Source organism: Vollenhovia emeryi, unplaced genomic scaffold (genome assembly GCF_000949405.1).
Source record: "Vollenhovia emeryi isolate VEMERY1.0 unplaced genomic scaffold, V.emery_V1.0 DF939374.1, whole genome shotgun sequence".
In the NCBI taxonomy this organism is placed as follows: domain Eukaryota; kingdom Metazoa; phylum Arthropoda; class Insecta; order Hymenoptera; family Formicidae; genus Vollenhovia; species Vollenhovia emeryi.
This window is the reverse complement of record NW_011966992.1, coordinates 68,182-86,426: the sequence shown is the minus strand read 5'-3', so window position 1 is coordinate 86,426 and position 18,245 is coordinate 68,182. Positions and strand designations below refer to the sequence as shown.

The 18,245-nt window shown below is 44.3% G+C and overlaps 1 protein-coding gene across 6 annotated transcripts in view; it reads right to left on the bottom strand.

The window, feature by feature from the left end:
- Positions 1 to 1,934: 1,934 nt before the first annotated feature.
- LOC105558154 (chloride channel protein 2) overlaps positions 1,935 to 18,245 on the bottom strand; it is a 45,646-nt gene continuing 29,335 nt past the window's right edge. For 2 of the 6 annotated variants that reach the window (XM_012005701.1, XM_012005702.1), the window contains exons 2-13: positions 8,525 to 8,810; positions 7,760 to 7,971; positions 7,054 to 7,574; positions 6,712 to 6,946; positions 6,453 to 6,615; positions 4,908 to 5,138; positions 4,503 to 4,726; positions 4,226 to 4,417; positions 3,555 to 3,697; positions 2,620 to 2,782; positions 2,328 to 2,555; positions 1,935 to 2,204 (exon numbers count right to left, since the gene is read on the bottom strand). In XM_012005701.1, coding sequence (XP_011861091.1) covers positions 2,028 to 2,204; positions 2,328 to 2,555; positions 2,620 to 2,782; positions 3,555 to 3,697; positions 4,226 to 4,417; positions 4,503 to 4,726; positions 4,908 to 5,138; positions 6,453 to 6,615; positions 6,712 to 6,946; positions 7,054 to 7,574; positions 7,760 to 7,971; positions 8,525 to 8,810 — 2,775 coding nt within the window. In that variant the 3' untranslated portion in view covers positions 1,935 to 2,027. Of the gene's footprint in view, positions 2,205 to 2,327; positions 2,556 to 2,619; positions 2,783 to 3,554; positions 3,698 to 4,225; positions 4,418 to 4,502; positions 4,727 to 4,907; positions 5,139 to 6,452; positions 6,616 to 6,711; positions 6,947 to 7,053; positions 7,575 to 7,759; positions 7,972 to 8,524; positions 8,811 to 9,296; positions 9,424 to 10,006; positions 11,017 to 17,063; positions 17,146 to 17,416; positions 17,843 to 18,245 lie in introns of those variants that run through there. The other 4 variants (XM_012005704.1, XM_012005700.1, XM_012005703.1 and 1 more) reach the window with 4 other exon arrangements.

Here is an 18,245-nt window from a genome sequence, read left to right as displayed (position 1 = left end):
GAATGGCGGAATATCAAAACGACGTTGAAGCCATTCTCTAGAATGCGGCGACAACAATCATAAGAGTTCGATGTAGACAGCATTGTCTCGATTACGTTAAACTGTCGGAACAGTAACTGCGATATACGTAATTCTACGCCTCTAATATCCTAATCATTCATCTGGCGATAAATTGCAAGAAAATACCAATTCTGATACATTCGAAATGCGACCTTTGTTAGGACACGACTCTTGCGACAAATCTTCGGGATTCTTAATGACAAGCGAAAGTCGCATTCGATTTTCAAGTTGGACAATTTCCAAACGTATCTCCACCATAGACTTATACAAATAGACCGCGCGTCCCGTGAGAAAAATTGAAGACTGCATTAAAGTGAGAGGAGAGCAATAGACTGAGTGAGTGTCTTTGTCTAATATGCGCTGTCTTCTTCCCACTCTTAACAAAGAGCGAGAGAGAAGCATCCCTAGTAGCACAATATATTGGCGCTATATTGGTTGAATATTGTGTCAATATATTAGACCAATATTCTTACTACATTGTTAAATACTGGCCAAATGCGCTTCCAATATATAATCTAATATATAATCTAATATTATATAATTATTATCGTACAATATTTACATTTATTCCATGGCCAATATTAACTTTACGTTGAACAATATCGGCCAATGCGTTTCTGTGGTTAGCCAATGTTTAGACGACGCATTGTGCTACTAGAGATCACACGCGCAATATCTCTATCCTTCAGCGTAGTCTTCAGCGCGCCCATAAGGACGCGCGGTCTGTCTACGTAAGTCTACGATCTCTACCCAGCGAGAAATGACTCGTCGATCGAATCGACATCGACAACGTCAACGTGACGTCGAATTCGTTTTGATGAGTCATTTCTCACAGGGCATGGAAACAAACGTAACCCAAACAACACGTGTGTCTAAAAGACATCTTAAAGATGTCTAGACACGCGTGCTGTACGAGGAGCTAGAATTGTTCCTAAGAAAAAGTCCAATGGGCATCCGAGGCACCTTAAGTATCGTACAGAGAATGGAAGAGAATTGTGTCTGCATTTCCTCGCCGGGTTCAATCCTGCCACACGGTGATCTTCTCGCGCACTTAACAATTGACAATAATTAATATAATTACATTAATAAATAATAGTCTGGCACAACCATGGTCAGATATTTACTAGCTAAAGGAGCGTCGGCGTAGGAAACGAGTTATCTCGTACGTGGAATTATCATTAGATCGACTCGTGCACGTTTCATCGTACAGGGTGTGCAGAGTCGCTGCCTTTGGCACTACAAATCACTTCCGCTCCGTCGAGAGACCCGTTCGGTTTAATAAAAAGACTTACCTTGTCGCTTGCGATAGCAACGATCGATAGATTCGTATTTCGTAGACGCGTACTCTCGGCTCGACCAGGATTCGAAAAATTCAGTCTGGTTCCGGTCCAGACCTCGCTCTCGCGCGCGTTCTCGCGTCTTGGGCATGTATGAAAGCATTATCCCAACTAAAATATACGATCGGGGAAGCATACGTTTCTTTCCTCGATATTTACCGACGAAACGAGAGATTTCCGCCCTGTAAAACATCCGCCGAGAAACGAATCTCGACGTGCGAATCCACCTGTCCGGCAGAAAATAGCCCGCACTTACGCGGACACGACCGGCGATCGGCGTCACTTTTAATATCGTACACGACATTACGTTAGAACGGAATAGGAAATTCCGCAACGGAGCTACATTGCTTAATACTAATCTCGCGCACTCGCGTCTTTCCTCGAGACTTTCGTTATTTCGCTCACCTTAGGCTTAAGTACGAGAGAAGTGTTTGAGAGAGTATCGTTACGCGTTACACGCGAACGGCTCCGTCGTTCTCGAATCGCGCGAATGACCGAGAAGGTCGGGAGGGAGGAGAGGAAAATTAGATAAAACACAGCTCTCTCGCATTATTCGGGCCGCGTCGCGCGACAACGGCGACGCGGCTATCACAATATAAGCTTCCGTTCGTCTCGACACGACATGACCCTTTAGATTTTGTTCGCCTTCTCGCAGTCCACGGAGCCTATGGAGTTTATCGCGTTCACGTTCTTGCTGCTCTCCGTGTCCGTCTCGCTTCTCGCCAGGCTCGAGATCGACTCGGCGATGTGCGACTCGGTATGCATTGGCAGGATACCGGCGTTCGCATCCTCGATGGCTTTCCTCAACTGCAAAATAAAGCCCGCTTGAAATCTTGTGAATTCCATCACGTTTTAGAATTTTCATTCCCAGTCGAGGTATCCGCTGGCCGATCTCCCAGCGATCTTGGTTGGAGAACCGTTGTACCGTACCTCTTTCAGCGCGACAACTCCGACCAGCCTGCCGATGGCCGTTACGTAAGCGTGGTTCACGCCGACCATGCTGAAGATACTGTGAACCTTCAGCAAGGACGTTCTCTCGACCAGCTGGAAAGGAGCCGGGTCGATGTGGCACCTCGAGAAATCCACCTCGAGTGCCATCTCGCTCTCCTCCCACCGTTTCTGGTCCTCCGCCGACATGTCTATCACTCTCTCCCGAGGCTGATTAACACGCACGAACGTTATTTGTGCATTGCATTTAGAGGAAACGGCGATGTTTGCTCACCAATTGTACTTTCTTCGATGTCGCCGGACTCGGGGCCAGCATGGGCGTATGGGACTGCGTGTTGATGACATCCTGGCTTCCCCTGGCACCCAGCTCCGGATCGGGATCCACGTCCTGCAACGTGGCCGACTTGCGGAAGATCGCCTCGAACGCCAAACGAATCCTGCGACACGAGCATTTATATTATTAATTGTGTTTCCATATTTCTATTTCATACACTGAAGAAAAATGTTCGCTACCGTAGCTAATCGTGGTTTGCTAAAAGTATTTCGCTGCCACAGCTACAAATTTCTAAAGCACAGAAACCGGTTTGCTGTCGCACCTAATACAATAGGCACAGCAAGAGATTTAATTATCACAACTAAGGTTGCGGTCAAGCTGCCGCTACAAATGCTCCCAAGTATTTCTCTTCTCTTTCTATCTTTGCCGAAAGAAAGGAGAAAAAGAGTGCTTGGAAGCATTTGAAGCGACAACTTGACCGCAACCTAAATATTACATGGAGAGAAGTTTTTTTAATTTCTCCTGAAAACTATGTAATCGTGGGACAACACGGCAGTAATTATACTTAGTATACATTTTTCCAGTAAGGTATAGTAAAATTTCGAAAACCTCTCATAAAATTCTTCGAAATGCCGTGTTGTCCCACGATTACATTATTTTCAGGAGAAATTTTAAGAAAAAAATTCTCTCCGTGCAACTGTCCACATTTTACATTTGCAGTTTTTAGCTACGGTACCTACATGTTTCTTTCCGTGCATATTATTTACTAATTTCATTGATTACAAAATACATTTCGATTTGCGAAACGCTTGAAAAATATGGGAATCCATAAATATCTTTTTATGAAGCGTATTGAGATAAAATTTAAGACGAATGTACGACACATTTTTAATTATATAAAAAACCGTTAATGCCAGAAAGAATAAGAGCCTTGCCTGCTCTCCGCGCCTGTGACCGTCGTGTAGGGCGTCACCGCCGGGCTCACCAGCGGGCTGAATCCCTTGAGAGTGAAAGAATTGGTCTTCTTTAAAATGGACTTTTTCGGTTGCGACCCGAACACCGGCGAATGGTACGTGTGCTGAAACACAGGGGGAATAATACGTTAATCCTCAAATAGCACACGCAGTTCTATGAATATTCTTAATTTCAGAATATTCGAATCGAATATTTTAAAAATGTATATACATTATTACAATTAGAAATCATATATTCATAACGAAGAAGAATGTTTTTAGAATATTCGAGAATGTCTTTGGAATATTCGGTCAGAGTAATTTTTCAATATTCATCGAGTTTATGTATTTATCTTATGCAAAAGGCAGCGAAGGTCTGTGATCGTACCATATATAACCGACACGCTATATTCGATAGATTATTCTATTCGCATTCGAAAAGGATTTATAGTGGCGCCAGTCGAACGTTCCACGAACATAAGATAAGTATATAAGAATGACCTATGGAATATTCCAAATATTCTTCAAGAATATTCTTAAAATGTTCGCAGGAGTGTCCTGTGCTATCCGGTTCGGCACGTCGCGGCGATACGCGAGGGGCGACAGAGAAGAACAGCCACGATTGACGTCAAAGTCAATTCGCGCGGACTCACATGATCGGGACCGCTGCCGTTGTTTGGCGACATCGTTAGATCGTTAACACTCTGCCGCTGCATCTTGAGAATGTCCGGTGCCGGGATGACCTCGAATCTCGAAGGCCTCCTCGTTCTCTCCTGCTCCCGCAGCTGCCGTTCTATTTCTTCGCGCGCCCTCTCCTCCGCCTCCTTATGCCATTTTTGCGCGACCTGGAACGCCGATGTTAACGTAACGTTCGCAGAAACGAAGGCTAAAACCGCGAACGAGCTTGTAGGGTGTTGAAAGTCCCATTACCTGCAACCTTCTCTCGCGGCCGATGTGCTTCTCTATGAGCTTGATTAACGCTAATCTCTGGATCGATCCAAGCAGAATCATGGAGTCCGGATTATCCACCAGCGGGAATCCACGTAGCTTGCGATTGTCCTTCAGTATTTCCTTCAGCTTCTGATAGCTGATGCCGTGCCATATGTACTTTACGTCGCGCACCATGAAATCCTCCACGTAAACATTGTACATTCCTGCGGTAATTAGTTTTTCGTTTTATCATCCCTTTCTCGCGTAAAATCCGCGACGAGGAGCAAAATTGCGAGTGCAAAATTACCTTCCCGTTCATCCCGAACGAAATGCTTTGCAACAATCGTAAGCGCACAATATTAGCTGGGTTAATTGAAAAGAAGATAAGTCGCGTTAAAGAAGTACCTGAACTGGATGGAAGTAGGTCGGGCAAGTAAGGCAATTTCTTGATGAGGATGATGCTGTCGTATATGCTGGGCTGCAGAAGCGCGGCGATGGCGTTGCTGATCAGCACCGCTATCATTATGGGCACGATGTGTGTGATCTGACCGGTCATCTCGAAAATGATGACACTGACGGATATCGTGTGCGTCACCGCGCCGGAGAATGCGGCCGCGCCCACCGTGGCGTATCCACCTGAACGAGGCAATTCCGCGACATGAATCCCATTCTTTTCCCCAATTGCGCGTCTCCTTGTACTCGACTAAATTTGCGTAAGTATAATAGCGACCCACCGATTCCACGGTTCTTATTGTGCCCGACACATCTCAGAAACATCTTCGTCGATTTTCTCGCGACGGGCGATTTTTCGCGACGGGCTATTTTTCTCTCACACAGCATAATATTCTAATACACACTCTCTAAAAGTCCGTCAGTGGACTATCACTGAAAACAGTGAATAGTCGCTGATTTACAGTTGTAAGTATACCACTGCAAGTTTTAGTAGTGTACTTGTAACTGCCAGGGTTGGGAAAATTACTTTATAAAAGTAACTAGTTACAGTTACAGTTTCTTCGCTAACAATGTAACTAATTACAGTTACAAGTTACCAATTCTGAAAAGTAACGCGTTACAGTTACAGTTACTCGAAAAGTAACGAATCGTTACTTTGCAGTTACTCCCCTGCAATAGAAATAAAAATATCGAATCTGCATCTGCATTGTAAAGCGGCGACCCTGGCGGAAAAAATTTCTATGAATAACTACAAAAAATTGACTTGAAATAGAAATTTGTAGAAATTTTTATATCTTCGTTGAAACATTTATTTCTTTGTAAAAATATCTATAAAATAGTATCACAAATTACAATGTTCTCAAATCAAGCAATTATTGCAAGTAGTATTTCATGAAAATGTACAATTTTGTAAAAATTAGTACAAAACTGTACTAGTTTAAAAAATTTGAGAAACAACGAAATCGTAAAGAATTCAAACATCTGCTTACTTGTAGAATATTACAAAAGTTAACAAAAGTGTTCCAATTCTGGCATTTTTATGTTGATTTTTATAACACTTTTTAAATTTACGTAGAATTTCTTAGATTCTGGCAGTTATATTTAATTTTTTTGCAGAATTTTGTAGAATTATTTCCGGCAGGGGATAAAGGCGTTTATGCGCAAATGTAAGGCCTAATGCGATGGAGGAATGCTGTGGAGGTTGAAAATGTATATAAAGTAACTATTAATGTAACTATTAAATTAGTTACTAGTTATCGAAAAAATGTAACTGAGTTAAGTTACAGTTACAGATGTAGAGAAAGTAACGAAGTTAAGTTAGAGTTACCAAAAAGAAGTAACTGTAACTTCGTTACAAGTAACGAGCTACTTCCCAACCCTGGTAACTGCAAATCAGCGACTATCCACCGTTTTCAGTGATAATCCGCTGACTGACTTTTAGAGAGTAGAATAATATGAATCTTCAACAGACAGTACGACACATTCAATTAAAGATACCTGGTATTATGGGTGTAATTATTCCGCCATAGCGTACACCAGTGGGGAACCAGAGAGCCATAGCTTCACCGACCGCTCTACCCAGCGCAGCGCCGATCTTAAATACGGGTATAAAAATTCCAGATGGCACCGGCACCGTCGAACTGATGATGGAAAAGATGAACTGAAACCGAAGTCCGTTTTCTCTACTTCTTATCTTGCGTAATTACATTTGAGAATAATCACCGAATACCGATGCGAAAGGAAATGATCGTCTTACGGTAACTAAAACGAAACTGAGAAGCCCGCTGAAGACATCGGTGTACGACGTCGACCAGTGCTTGACGATATTCATCTCCTCGACGCTGAGATTCTCCTTCGTCCAAGTGAAATTAGTGAAGAGGCCGAAGACCTGATCGTGCGTGTTCAGATCGCCTGCCATGAACTGACCGAGCCCGAGGGGAAACGACACAGACGAGACCATCAAGGACACGATGCCGGGATACAGAAAACGACTGAAATTAACGGCAGTCGTCTCTCGGTCACAGCCTCACGGGAGAAATTGGGCGATTATAAAGAAAAAAAAAAACGATTTCGATACACGACATTTCGCGCGACTTACTTCTTCTGCAGGAAGCTGGTCATGCTCTTGTTCTTCCGCATGAAGATGACGTATTGCCTGTGCAGCCAGACGTAGAAGGCGCCCAGCACTCCGCTGCCGACGCCGATCAGGGCGAAGACGAGGAGCTCCTGCGGATCGAAGGGGAACTCCATGGTGAAGCTGGTGGCGAACATCGCCGTGATGGTCTCCTCGCGCTGGAACCAGATCGCCAGCAGGCGGAACATCGTGGCGCCGCAGACCGCGGCGAAGAAACCGCGCCAATAGTTCCTGACCGCGAAGTACACCGTCGTGACCTCGATGCTGAAGAGGACGCCGCCGATCGGGGCCGCGAAGCAGGAGGCGACGCCGACCGCGCAGGCTGCGGCCAGCATCTCGCAGTTCCTGCTCTCGTTCTCGTAAATGCCCTGGAAGCTCGTGACCAATTTGGAAAGGAGCGTCGCGACGATGCTGGCGATGTGCACAAACGGACCCTCCTTGCCGAGCGGCAGCCCCGAGCCCAAGGTCGCCGTTAAGCCTATTACCTTTGGCATATCACGATCTTTATTGCCCCCGTCTCTGCTTTCGCGAGATCCCGACCACGCTCTTTTAAGGTATTTAAGAAAGTTGTAATCCAACTTCGACTCGCGCACGCACGCGCTCGATCTTAAAGTTAATTTTCTCAAGCTTTAACGGGCGGATCAAGTTACTCCAGGCGTGATTAGCTAACCTTGGCAATCAAGGTACGAAAGGTCAGGTATTCCTTCAACGCCACGCCGCGTAGAATGGTCTTCATTTCCGGAATGCCGGAACCTATACTTTGTGGTGCTACGATATGTACGAAGCCCGCGCTGAAGAGAATGAGACACACCGGCATGGACACCCAGGCCAGGTACTTGAAGGCCGGATGCGTCGAAAGGTCCTGATAGAGCCATATCCTGGCTGAAACGAGATCATCGTTAATGTGCTATATCAAACGCCTCGCGTTAACTTTCAATATTTTGGTAAAACTCCAGCTCCTTTAATTACATCGACACTAATATTCGCAATTACTACACTGATTGAAAAAATATCTTAATCCAAAAAAATATTACTTTACTCAAGAAAATTATTCATTAGGTGGCTCCCATAGCTTATTAACTTAAATTTAAAAATAATTAACAAATTAAAACATGCATTGCTTCAATTTGAGTATCTGTTAAATATCGAAGAATAGATCATTTCAAATAAGAAAAAATTGATTTTAATTCTATAAAATGTCTACCGAGATGTAATTTTCGCAGCGAAGAAAATTGGATCTTTCTCTTTTCTATGAGAATGTACGAATAAAATAATTTCTTCGATATTTTATAATATTGAGAAAAACGTCTAAATATTTTGCGGGGCTTTTAAGTGCCAACTTCGCGGATATTTTCAATTAACAATTAAACGTAATCATCCTTTGAAATTTCGCACTCGCGGGTGAAATTGATTCCCGCAAGCAAAGTAGACTGACCGTTATTGCACATGGAAATGCCACGGTCCATGGCGTAACTGATGAGTGCCATAATGATACCGAGGAGGGCGAGGAAGATCCAGTCCTCGCCTAACCGGGCGCCGGTGTGTTTCCAGGCGAAGGCCAACAGGGCCAGCAGCTTTCGGCACAGAGGACCCCGCCTGGACTTGCGCAGATCCTCGGCCCTCGTTTTGTCATACTTCCGCCTCGCTTTCTCGTGGTACTTGAGCTTGCGTGCCTCTTCCTTCGCGTACTCACCCAAGTCCTTCGTGTAGCGACCATACATCTGGAGGCAGCCGATTCCGCGTCATTTCGACCGCTCGGTTGCTAAATTAATCGATTAACGCGCCGACGAGAGACGACAGACTTGTTCAAATTCTAAGCCCACTTTCGGCCCATCCATATTCATGGAATTAGACGGGGATATTCAATTTCGCTTTGACATTGTAAAATATAAGAGAAAATTCTCTTCCTGATTACCGGTAAACTCTCAATGTTTTTGTTGTCTTGAGAGAACAAGCGAGATCGCTCGCGGGAAATTTTACAAGACATGTAATTTGTTTATGATGAAATTATATTGTGCCATCAAAAAATTTCATGCGGACGTTACGTGTAGAAAAATAATGCATTGTTGATAAGAAAAGCGACCGTGTGGCGTGCAATCAGCATACAATAAATCATCCAAATTAAAATAATTTCGTAATTTAACGCGCGTCGCATTCTGTTAATCAATCACATCGTATCTCTTCATTTTCATGTTTTACGTACACACCTATTTATCAATCAGCAATCTGACATTCGGCTTCGATAAACTCGTTTCCGGAGACAATTAAAATCGTCATTCGCAATTAGAAGTAGCCGATCGAGCTAAGTACTTTCTCACGGCGGGCAGAGCAATACTGGAAATGCAAAAGAGTGAACCTCCCGCGTTCTATGGATAATATTACGCTAAAACGATCGTTTTCTAAACTGGAAATCGCGTCCGGTATCGTACGGCGCGGATGTTATCTATTAAAACGAGTTTTTATCTAATCCAAAAAAGCGGTCTGTGAATCTCGCGCGATTAATACATTAGATAAAGTGATAAAAAATTTCTCGGCAGACAGAAAATCGCGGCGATACGACGGTCTGCGAAACGGCTCGCGACCGGTTAATATTACACCCATTCGAACGTCGTCGGATTTATTCGTTTGTTAATTCCGCGTAAACGTAACGAGTAACGCAAAAAGGAAAGGGTTAATGCAGACTAAAAATATGTCGTTGCATAAACGTTGCTTCGTCGACCGCACGTCACGACTGCCTATACGTTGATGTTATTGTCGTCTTCATGCAAGCGGCGACAGAGAACTATATCGCCGGCGGTCCCTAAGAAACAATTGTACGGAATTACGCGTAATGGTCGTAATGCCGGGAAAACTGTGCGCTCCCGACCTCGTCGCGTCGCGGGGAAACGGTGGGATTAGAATACGGGCGTGCACTTACAAGGTAGCTGTCGTTACAGACGAAGTATGCCCTATTCAAGACCAAGGCCGGCAGGGACAACCGGGCGAGGAGTCTTACGGATTGCATCGAGGTTTCGTCACTCGGGCTACTCGGGTGGCGAAAACTCGAATTCAAGCTTAAAGATGCGTCTCTCCCCGACATCTCCTCCATTTCGTAAATCACTGCACTGTATCGTACACCACTGGTCTACCCTACATCCTGAAGTTCCGCTGCGGCCACGCGCGGACGAGGCTGATGCTTTTCTCGCGTCTGTCCGTCATTCACTTCCAGAAAGCGCGAAATTATTTTATTTCGTCGGAGAATCACCGTCCGATACCGCCTCATTGTTTCCGAACCCAGAGATCGTTAGAAAGTCATTGAGATTTTGGAAACCTGAGATAAATCCTAAAATCCAGTAGCTCCGGTTAACATACAAGATTCTTATTCTGCGTTTCTTGCGCATCCTTACACAGCAACCACCTCGCGGATGATAAATCAATAATAATAATTAATAAGATTTCAGTCGAGATAACGGAAGCGAACTGGCAATATTCTACGTCACTTATTTTATGTTTATTTAATAACTTTCCGGGATCGACGAATTTAAAATACGTCACTCGAATTTTCTACAGATCCCTTCGTACACATAGAAATCTCTGCGTGATCTTTTCAACACCGACGAATTCTTAGATTCCCCATCGCTACACGAATCTTGAAATGTCTCCCGGGAAAATTTTTGTTATCAATACTGACCGGCTAGTGACGAATTTTTTAGTCCTCATCCTTTAATTTCGTCAATAATTTTGCTTACGTCTCGCGTGTAACAACTGTTTGCGTCTGTCACATTTTTATGTACGCCGAGTCCCTCAGCGACTTCAGCAGCTCGCGATAAACTTGCGGCAACGACTGCGCCAATTTTCACGGCTTCTTCGACGAATTTCTCATTTATTTTTAAATAACAATCCCGTGCATCTGTACGTGCGCGCACACGAGCACAAACTAAACGGCGACGTCTCGTGGACGTCTACTTCACACCCCAGTGGGAATATTTGTTGAAGTTTGGCAACAGTCAAAATCCTTATTTTTAGCATCGCCCAGCCAGTGTCGACGGGGCGAAATCCTATTGTTTATTGTCGAGCGAGCTGCGACGTTTCACCCGATGCCGTGTAAATTCACCTGACGCGCGCCCCGGTTTTCCAGACCCGCCATCTTTTACCGCGGACTTTCTTCGCGTCTGTACAACGTCACTTGTTTCGAAAAATTCTCGAATCTGGATTTTATCGCGTTGCACACGCACAGTCGTGGAATTTATTTGTTATACAGCGTGTCCCAAGATCTCGTTCGAAAATATACTTGGCACGAGACGCGGTAAGGTGTATTATTTATTCGCCACCACTTATGTACGTTTTCACTCGTTTGTAAACCTAGCGGTCTCGAAGTCACTTATACATTTGTAAAATCGACATTCGCGACGTCTCGGTTTATTTACCCGTCTGCTTCAAATTTATATATCGCTCTCTAATCGTCCGCTCAATAATCAGTCACGCGTTATCAATCGCTTTAGGCGGGCAGAAAATAATATTACAACGATTAAAAACATCGATAAGTATCTATGAGTGACGTTTCCTTATCGCGAATAATTTCGCGAATCATCTTCGAAGAAAAGTGTACGTGGCATTTATCTGACGAAAATTATCTCGTAAAGTGAGATCGGGCAACGAAATAATCGAGTACGTTTCGATCGCAACGTCAATGATCCCGATCGTAACCAGCGTGTGATGTCACGATTTTGGCAGCATCCCCGGGACTTGCGGGCGATATAAATATGCGTGTGACAGACGCAGCGCGCATCGCGCGATTTCGCCGGGCGGTCACATCGCGACTACCCTTGGGAAAATATACCCTAGAAAACCTTAAAGTTTTACTTTGGAAAAAATGAGAAATATGAAAAGTAAATTTGGGCACTTTAAACTTGTATTTAAGGTAAACTTCAAGCTTACTTGAAGAATTTACAAGAAGAACTTTAGGAATTGTGAAAAGAATGCGATATAATCTAAACTACCGCGTGCGATTTTCTTCTTACGAGAAAGCTTTATGCCGCGCGGCTCTTTAGCGGGAACTTGGACAGGCTTGGCTACCTAAAAATTACTTCAAGTGTCCAAAATTACCCTGACAATTCTTGTAAACTTTTAACCTCTTTAGGTAAACTCTCAGATTTGAAAGATTACTTTTAAAAACTTTAATTTCATTTTAAGTAAACTTTCCCAAGGGTGTCCCGTACGATTGTGCCTTGAATCGACGCGAGATATCTTCGAAGGTTCTATCGGTTCGATTTAATCATAGGACGGTATTCGTATGATCGGATCTTATATTTAACATCATTTTTAGATACTCCGTAGCCAATGAAATGTTCCATACAGCAGCTTTAGATGAATTTAAGACGGTGTTGAACATAGGATCCGATTGTGAATATATAATCCGGCCTCAGACATAGAAATCCTGGAAGTCGTATGCATTTCCAATTCTCGGCGTACGCAGAACCGTGCAAACGGAGGAAACGCCGGTGAAATATTCAATAGCGTCTTAATCGCGCAGGCAACAGTCGATTTAAATATGAAGAGGTCGCGTGAAAACGCGAGATTAGATAAGATCGGATTCTCTAGATAAGTTCGATTCTCCATTTCTAAGAGCTGACGGCTACGTACACATATCGTGACCACGTTTCGCTGAACGATCGGCTGCTAATCCAATTTTAGTAATTAGGCCTAGCCGATTGGCGATAACTGCACGCGAAACTAACTGCGCAAATTATTTGAATTGTCCATTCATCCTGAACGTTACAGCTATCCTAATCACTTCCCATGTGATACATTAATATTTATTAATTATATCGTTAATACGACTTATACTCGGGGAGAATTTTCTCTTAAAATTTACCCTGAAAATCTTGTAATCGTGGAACAACACGGCACTTTGACGATCTTTATAAGAATTTTTTTAAATTCCACTGTGCATTCTACTAGCAAAATGTATACCAAGTGTAATCACTAGTAAAACGTATGGTAAAATTTCAAGAAACTCTCACAAAATTCTTAGAAAGTCATGCAATCTTGGGACAACACGGCACTTTGAGGACCTTTATGAGAATTTTTTTAAATTCTACCGTACATTCTACTAGCAAAATGTATACCAAGTAAAATGTACGGTAAACTTTCAAGAAACCCTTCATAAAATTTTTCGACGTGCCGTGTTGTCCCACGATTACATGACTTTCCGGCTAAATTTTAAGAAAAAGTTCTCCCCGTGCCGACAGATTGCTGGCAGTACGAAAAAGTACCGACGCTATATAGTTGCGAAAGAGGGCTAAAGGCCTATGTCCACGATGCTAGAACTTGATCCAAGTTCTAGTTTCGAGAAACGTGTAGCCGATCAACTCGCAGCGATTCCATAAAAGCTGCAAGTTGATTGGCTATACATTTCTCAGAACTAGAACTTGGATCAAGTTCTAGCATCCTGGACACAGGCCTTAAGCCAGGCAGTTGTATGGATGCACCCGGAAATTGCACCATCACGAGAGCGCAGATTCAACCTGCGCTGTAATATGCGTATACATACGTATATGCGTATGAACATAGCGCATGTGCTTGCGGTGCGTCGTGGTAACACGAGGGTCTCTTCATGCTGGTCACGCGTGCTCGATAAGCATAACGAGTCCTTAAGAGCTCATTCGCGCGCATAAAAGCGTTGCTTAGAAAGGCGTCGCTGCAAAGACCGCGCGTACTCCTTTGAATTATCAAGCTCACCGCGAATTGATACGCGGGTGCGCGCGATTATGCGCGCTATTAGTATTTCCTGAAATCCGCCTCGGACGCTTTGCATAAACGGCGCGAGTCGAAGTCTCCAGCTACGGGGGGCCGCGGCGCGGGCGTTCAGATACTCGACGCAAATTGCGGGGGTGTCGGCGAAATAAAACAATTAATATACAAGCGAACGACCATAACAACTAACTTCTAGATGGCAACTAAATGCTTTAACAAATCTTATGCAGAACTTTGCAACGCGCGGCTCGCTTCTCCGCCGGTCTTCTCGCCTGAATTCAATCGCGTGCGGAAGGTCTTGCATTACAAGTACTTGCAAACGTCACTGAAACTCCGCATTTACACCGCCGCGAATTGTGAAACAGCCGCGAGAATCGTTCGGCGATTCGTTGGCAGCTGATCAACTGGTTAATTGCGGTGACTAATGTAAATCGTTGTACCGCGCGCTGTTAAAACCGTGCCCGTCGGGCACGCGGTCGCGTCGCGAGACGCATTGTTTTCGCGAAATAACAGCGTCGCAATTTTCAATTTGCCAGCGACACATGGAAAAGAGACACCCGTCGCTCGTATAATACCTGACGGATTACGCGCGGTCACTTAAATATCGCGCCGTATTGCACGGAATTGCCGATAAATCGCAAACGTCCCATCCACCTCGGGCCTGTAATAAATCATAAATTTCACGATGCGAATACATCGCGAGTGGGCGCAATTGCGCGAGAAATATCTATTAGCGGCTGCTGTCGCATTCTCTGCAGGTATATTTTATAATAAACGTCTTACAAAAAGACGCCCGTGAAGAGGAAAATACTCGTGACTTATCGCTGCAAATATGCGCTCGGTGCGTTTCAAGTAACGCGGGTGTTTTCAGTCGAATAAATTTGGTATCTCCTTTTCGTTATCCTCTCGTCGTTTCGCGCGACGCGAGAAGGAAAAGTGCAAATTTAGTGTATTTTTTTCCCTCCATACGTAGTTTCACGCGAAAATGACGATCCGCACCGGCCGGCGCGGCGCTTCTAAATTTGCTTTTAAAGATTTCGACGTGCACGGACACGCGGCGAGGCCGATATTTTCCTGTGTTATACGCGACGAGCCAAGGTCCATCGTACACGCACGTCCACGCGGGCAAATCGCCTTTTTATAATGTACACTCACATAATAAGCATCGATCCTTTATGCTAATATTATAGGACAATAATGCGAAATGTAGCAAATGTTGGAGTTCGAGCTTGTTACGGACATCTGGCAATTACATCACGAGCTGTTAGACTTTAACAGCCCCCCCGAAAAAAATGCGTTCCTTCAATGCAGCCGACAACGATCTCGTGAAATCGTTTATTTGAAATGTAGTCTCGCCCACTTGGCAATTGTCCAAAGGTCGCGCCGTTGGGTTCAGTGTTGCGGGATGGTTTACGGACCATAGAAAATCTCGAACAAATCGCCGGTTCACATTGCAACGAAGCTAGCCGAGTCGGTTGTTCAAATTTGATCGTGAAATATTGATTACCGATGAGAAACATAGTACGTAAAGTGTATCGTAAAAGCGAGTAATATACCGCGGCGAATGTTTCGCGGGAGTCTTTGACGTTTGTCGCGTATGTAATAAATTGCATGTAATATAATATTAAGGCTAGAAAAGTTCAACAAGTAGATACGGAATAAATAATTGAAGACGTGACGCGCGCAAAGATAAACGCTAAGTGAATCATCGCTGACAAAGTGTGGATTTATTTAGCAGCGATAGTCGGTTTAATTATAAGTTGCTTCAGCAGTCATTAACGTTAATAGAAACTGCGGCGACTTGTCGCGCAATATGCGATCGTAAAAGTGCCAGGGTCGGGAAGTTACTTTATAAAGGTGTCTAGTTGAAGTTACAGTTTTTTTCGCTAAAAATCAAACTAGCTACAGTTATTAAAAAAGTAACGAATCGATACTTCGCACTTGCTTTCTTGCAGTGAAAATAAAAATATCAAATCTGCACTTGAGTTGCAAAGCGTCGATAAAGGTGTCTATGCGCAAATGCAAGGCCTAGTGCGTTCTGTCGAGGATTAAAATGTATACAGGGTGTCCCAGGAGGAAAGGTCAATATTCTAGGAGGCGATAGTATCGGTCATTTTAAGCAAAAATGTTCATATAAATATATGTCCCATTCCCCACTGTTTCCGAGATAGAGCTACCTGAATGTCTCGTGCATTAACTTTTCTTTGGTACACTTCATCCTTCATCCAACCTCATGAACGTCCGCGGGAATTACTCTTATACGTCTGCTATTAATAAAATTCCAAATTTCATTCGACCACAGCTGGCCACATTTGCCAATTAATCGGTTAATGCAGAAAATTTATCGCGAGAAACAGACGCGAGGATGTCGCCTGTATATCGCGACAAATATTACCACTGAAAAAGAAGTCTGATAGATTCGACTAGAGCTAGATTCGACCAGTCGTCTGTTAGAAAATGGACGAATCAGAATTTCTTTAAGATTTACCATGAAAGATATTTCCTAACCAGAAGTTTGCTAGACTTGACTACAAATCTGGTAAATGCTAAAGGGAATTCTGATTCGTCCATTTTCTAACAGACGACTGGTTGAATCTATCAGATTTTTTTCCAGTGCACATGCCTGTAGGGTCTGACGTAATTAAGTCGTAATCTTAATTTAAAGTTACCGATGATTTCAACACAGTTCAACTATTACCACACGCCTCAGTGGTCGAACTGGTGAGACGCCCGCCTAGAGAGTAAGGGAGGTCCAGGTTCAAGCCCTGGCTGAGGTAATATCTTTCGCAATAAATTTTCTGCACTAATCGATTAATTAACAATTGTGGCCAGTTGTGGTCGAGTAAAACTTGGAATTTTATTATTATACTGGCAATTTGAAGAAACTAATCTGTAACTATTAAATTAGCTTCTAGTTATTAAAAAGATGTAACTGAGTTAAGTTGCAGTTGGAGAGAAAGTAACGAAGTTACGTTAGTTACTAAAAAAAGAAGTAACTGTAACTGTAACTTCCCAACCCTGGTAAGTACCTAAATGCCTTCTAGAGTTCTGTAAATTTGAGAATCGTCGCTAAAATATACGACTTGAAAACGCTGGAAAAACTAGCAATAAAGCATTCAAGCGCGGCTATTAATAACTTTTTAAACTGCATGCTCATACAATAAGCAGCATACTTTGCGGTCGCTTCCAAAGGACAGAGGATCGAGAGGCTAATCCGCTGTCAAAAAAGAGTTGCTTACAATCGTGTTAATATAGTCGAAGGGATCGAACTGCTCTTCGTCCGCATTTGTCGGGGGACACGGGTAGAACGCTTGCGACGGTCTAAAAAAAAAGAGAGATTCCGGGTTCGAATTCTGTTGCTCGACATCGTTAAAGCCTTCCGTTTTTAAATGATTTTAATATATATTTAAAAAATGCTTGAATCGTGCACATTGGCTTCTTAATTCGCATCATACTATCTTTTTTTTATTTTCTTCGTTCGAAGACTCTTCTATTTTACATCCAAATGTACTGGATCTCTTTCTCTTGAAATTTTAGTGCCTCTCTACTCTCCGCTAGCGGAATCGAGGCGGAACGTTCCGCGCAAATGTACCTGTGTGGCCGATTCCGGCGGTTTTCCTTTAATTTCGCCATTAGTCTCGTGAACTCCTCCCATTCTTTATCCACCTCTTCCTCGCTACCTTCCGGATTGTGGTGTAGAGTCTCCTCCAGAAGTTCCTTCTTCGCCGTTTGACTCGCCATTTTTGCGCCGTCCGCTCGATTTCGCGTACAGTCGCTCGACATCTCCTCGTGACGCGTCAACGCCTCACGTCCACCTCCCCTTTCCTCGCGTCTCAAATATGCAGCTCCATGTGCCCCGGAAGACTCGATTGACGGCCGATTGTCCCGCTTCGCCGTGTCCAAGAGCGTTTTTGCGACGAGCCGAGCTCCTCGCGATACATCGAAAGATCGTGCGGCCCCGCCGTGTCTCTTGCCCTCCTCGCGAAACGGTGGCGGCGAAACCGAAGCCGACCCCTGGGGCCTCGTCCTTCACCGCGTGCCGGGGAACCGGGAAAGTCGAAATGGGCGCCGCAGCACCGCGGGCACACGCAGGGGAGGAACGTCGAAAGTTCGAGAATCGCGAGCGAGAACTCGTCGCACACGAAGCCAGTGAGTCACACTGACAGCGAGACGAGAGAGCCGACCGTGCAATTCTCAGATAGAAGGCCCTATAGCCTGGTCCAATTTACGGACTCATTAGGCCGCACTGACAGCCGTCGACGTCGCACACACACACACACACGTACATATTATACACGCGCGATTTTCCCCCCACAGCCGGCCAAATTGCCCATTGTCAACGGACACCTCGCGTACGTCGCAGTGCTGGAAGAAACCGCCACCCCCTTTCCCCCCCCCCCATCCCGTGTCAGACTCGACAT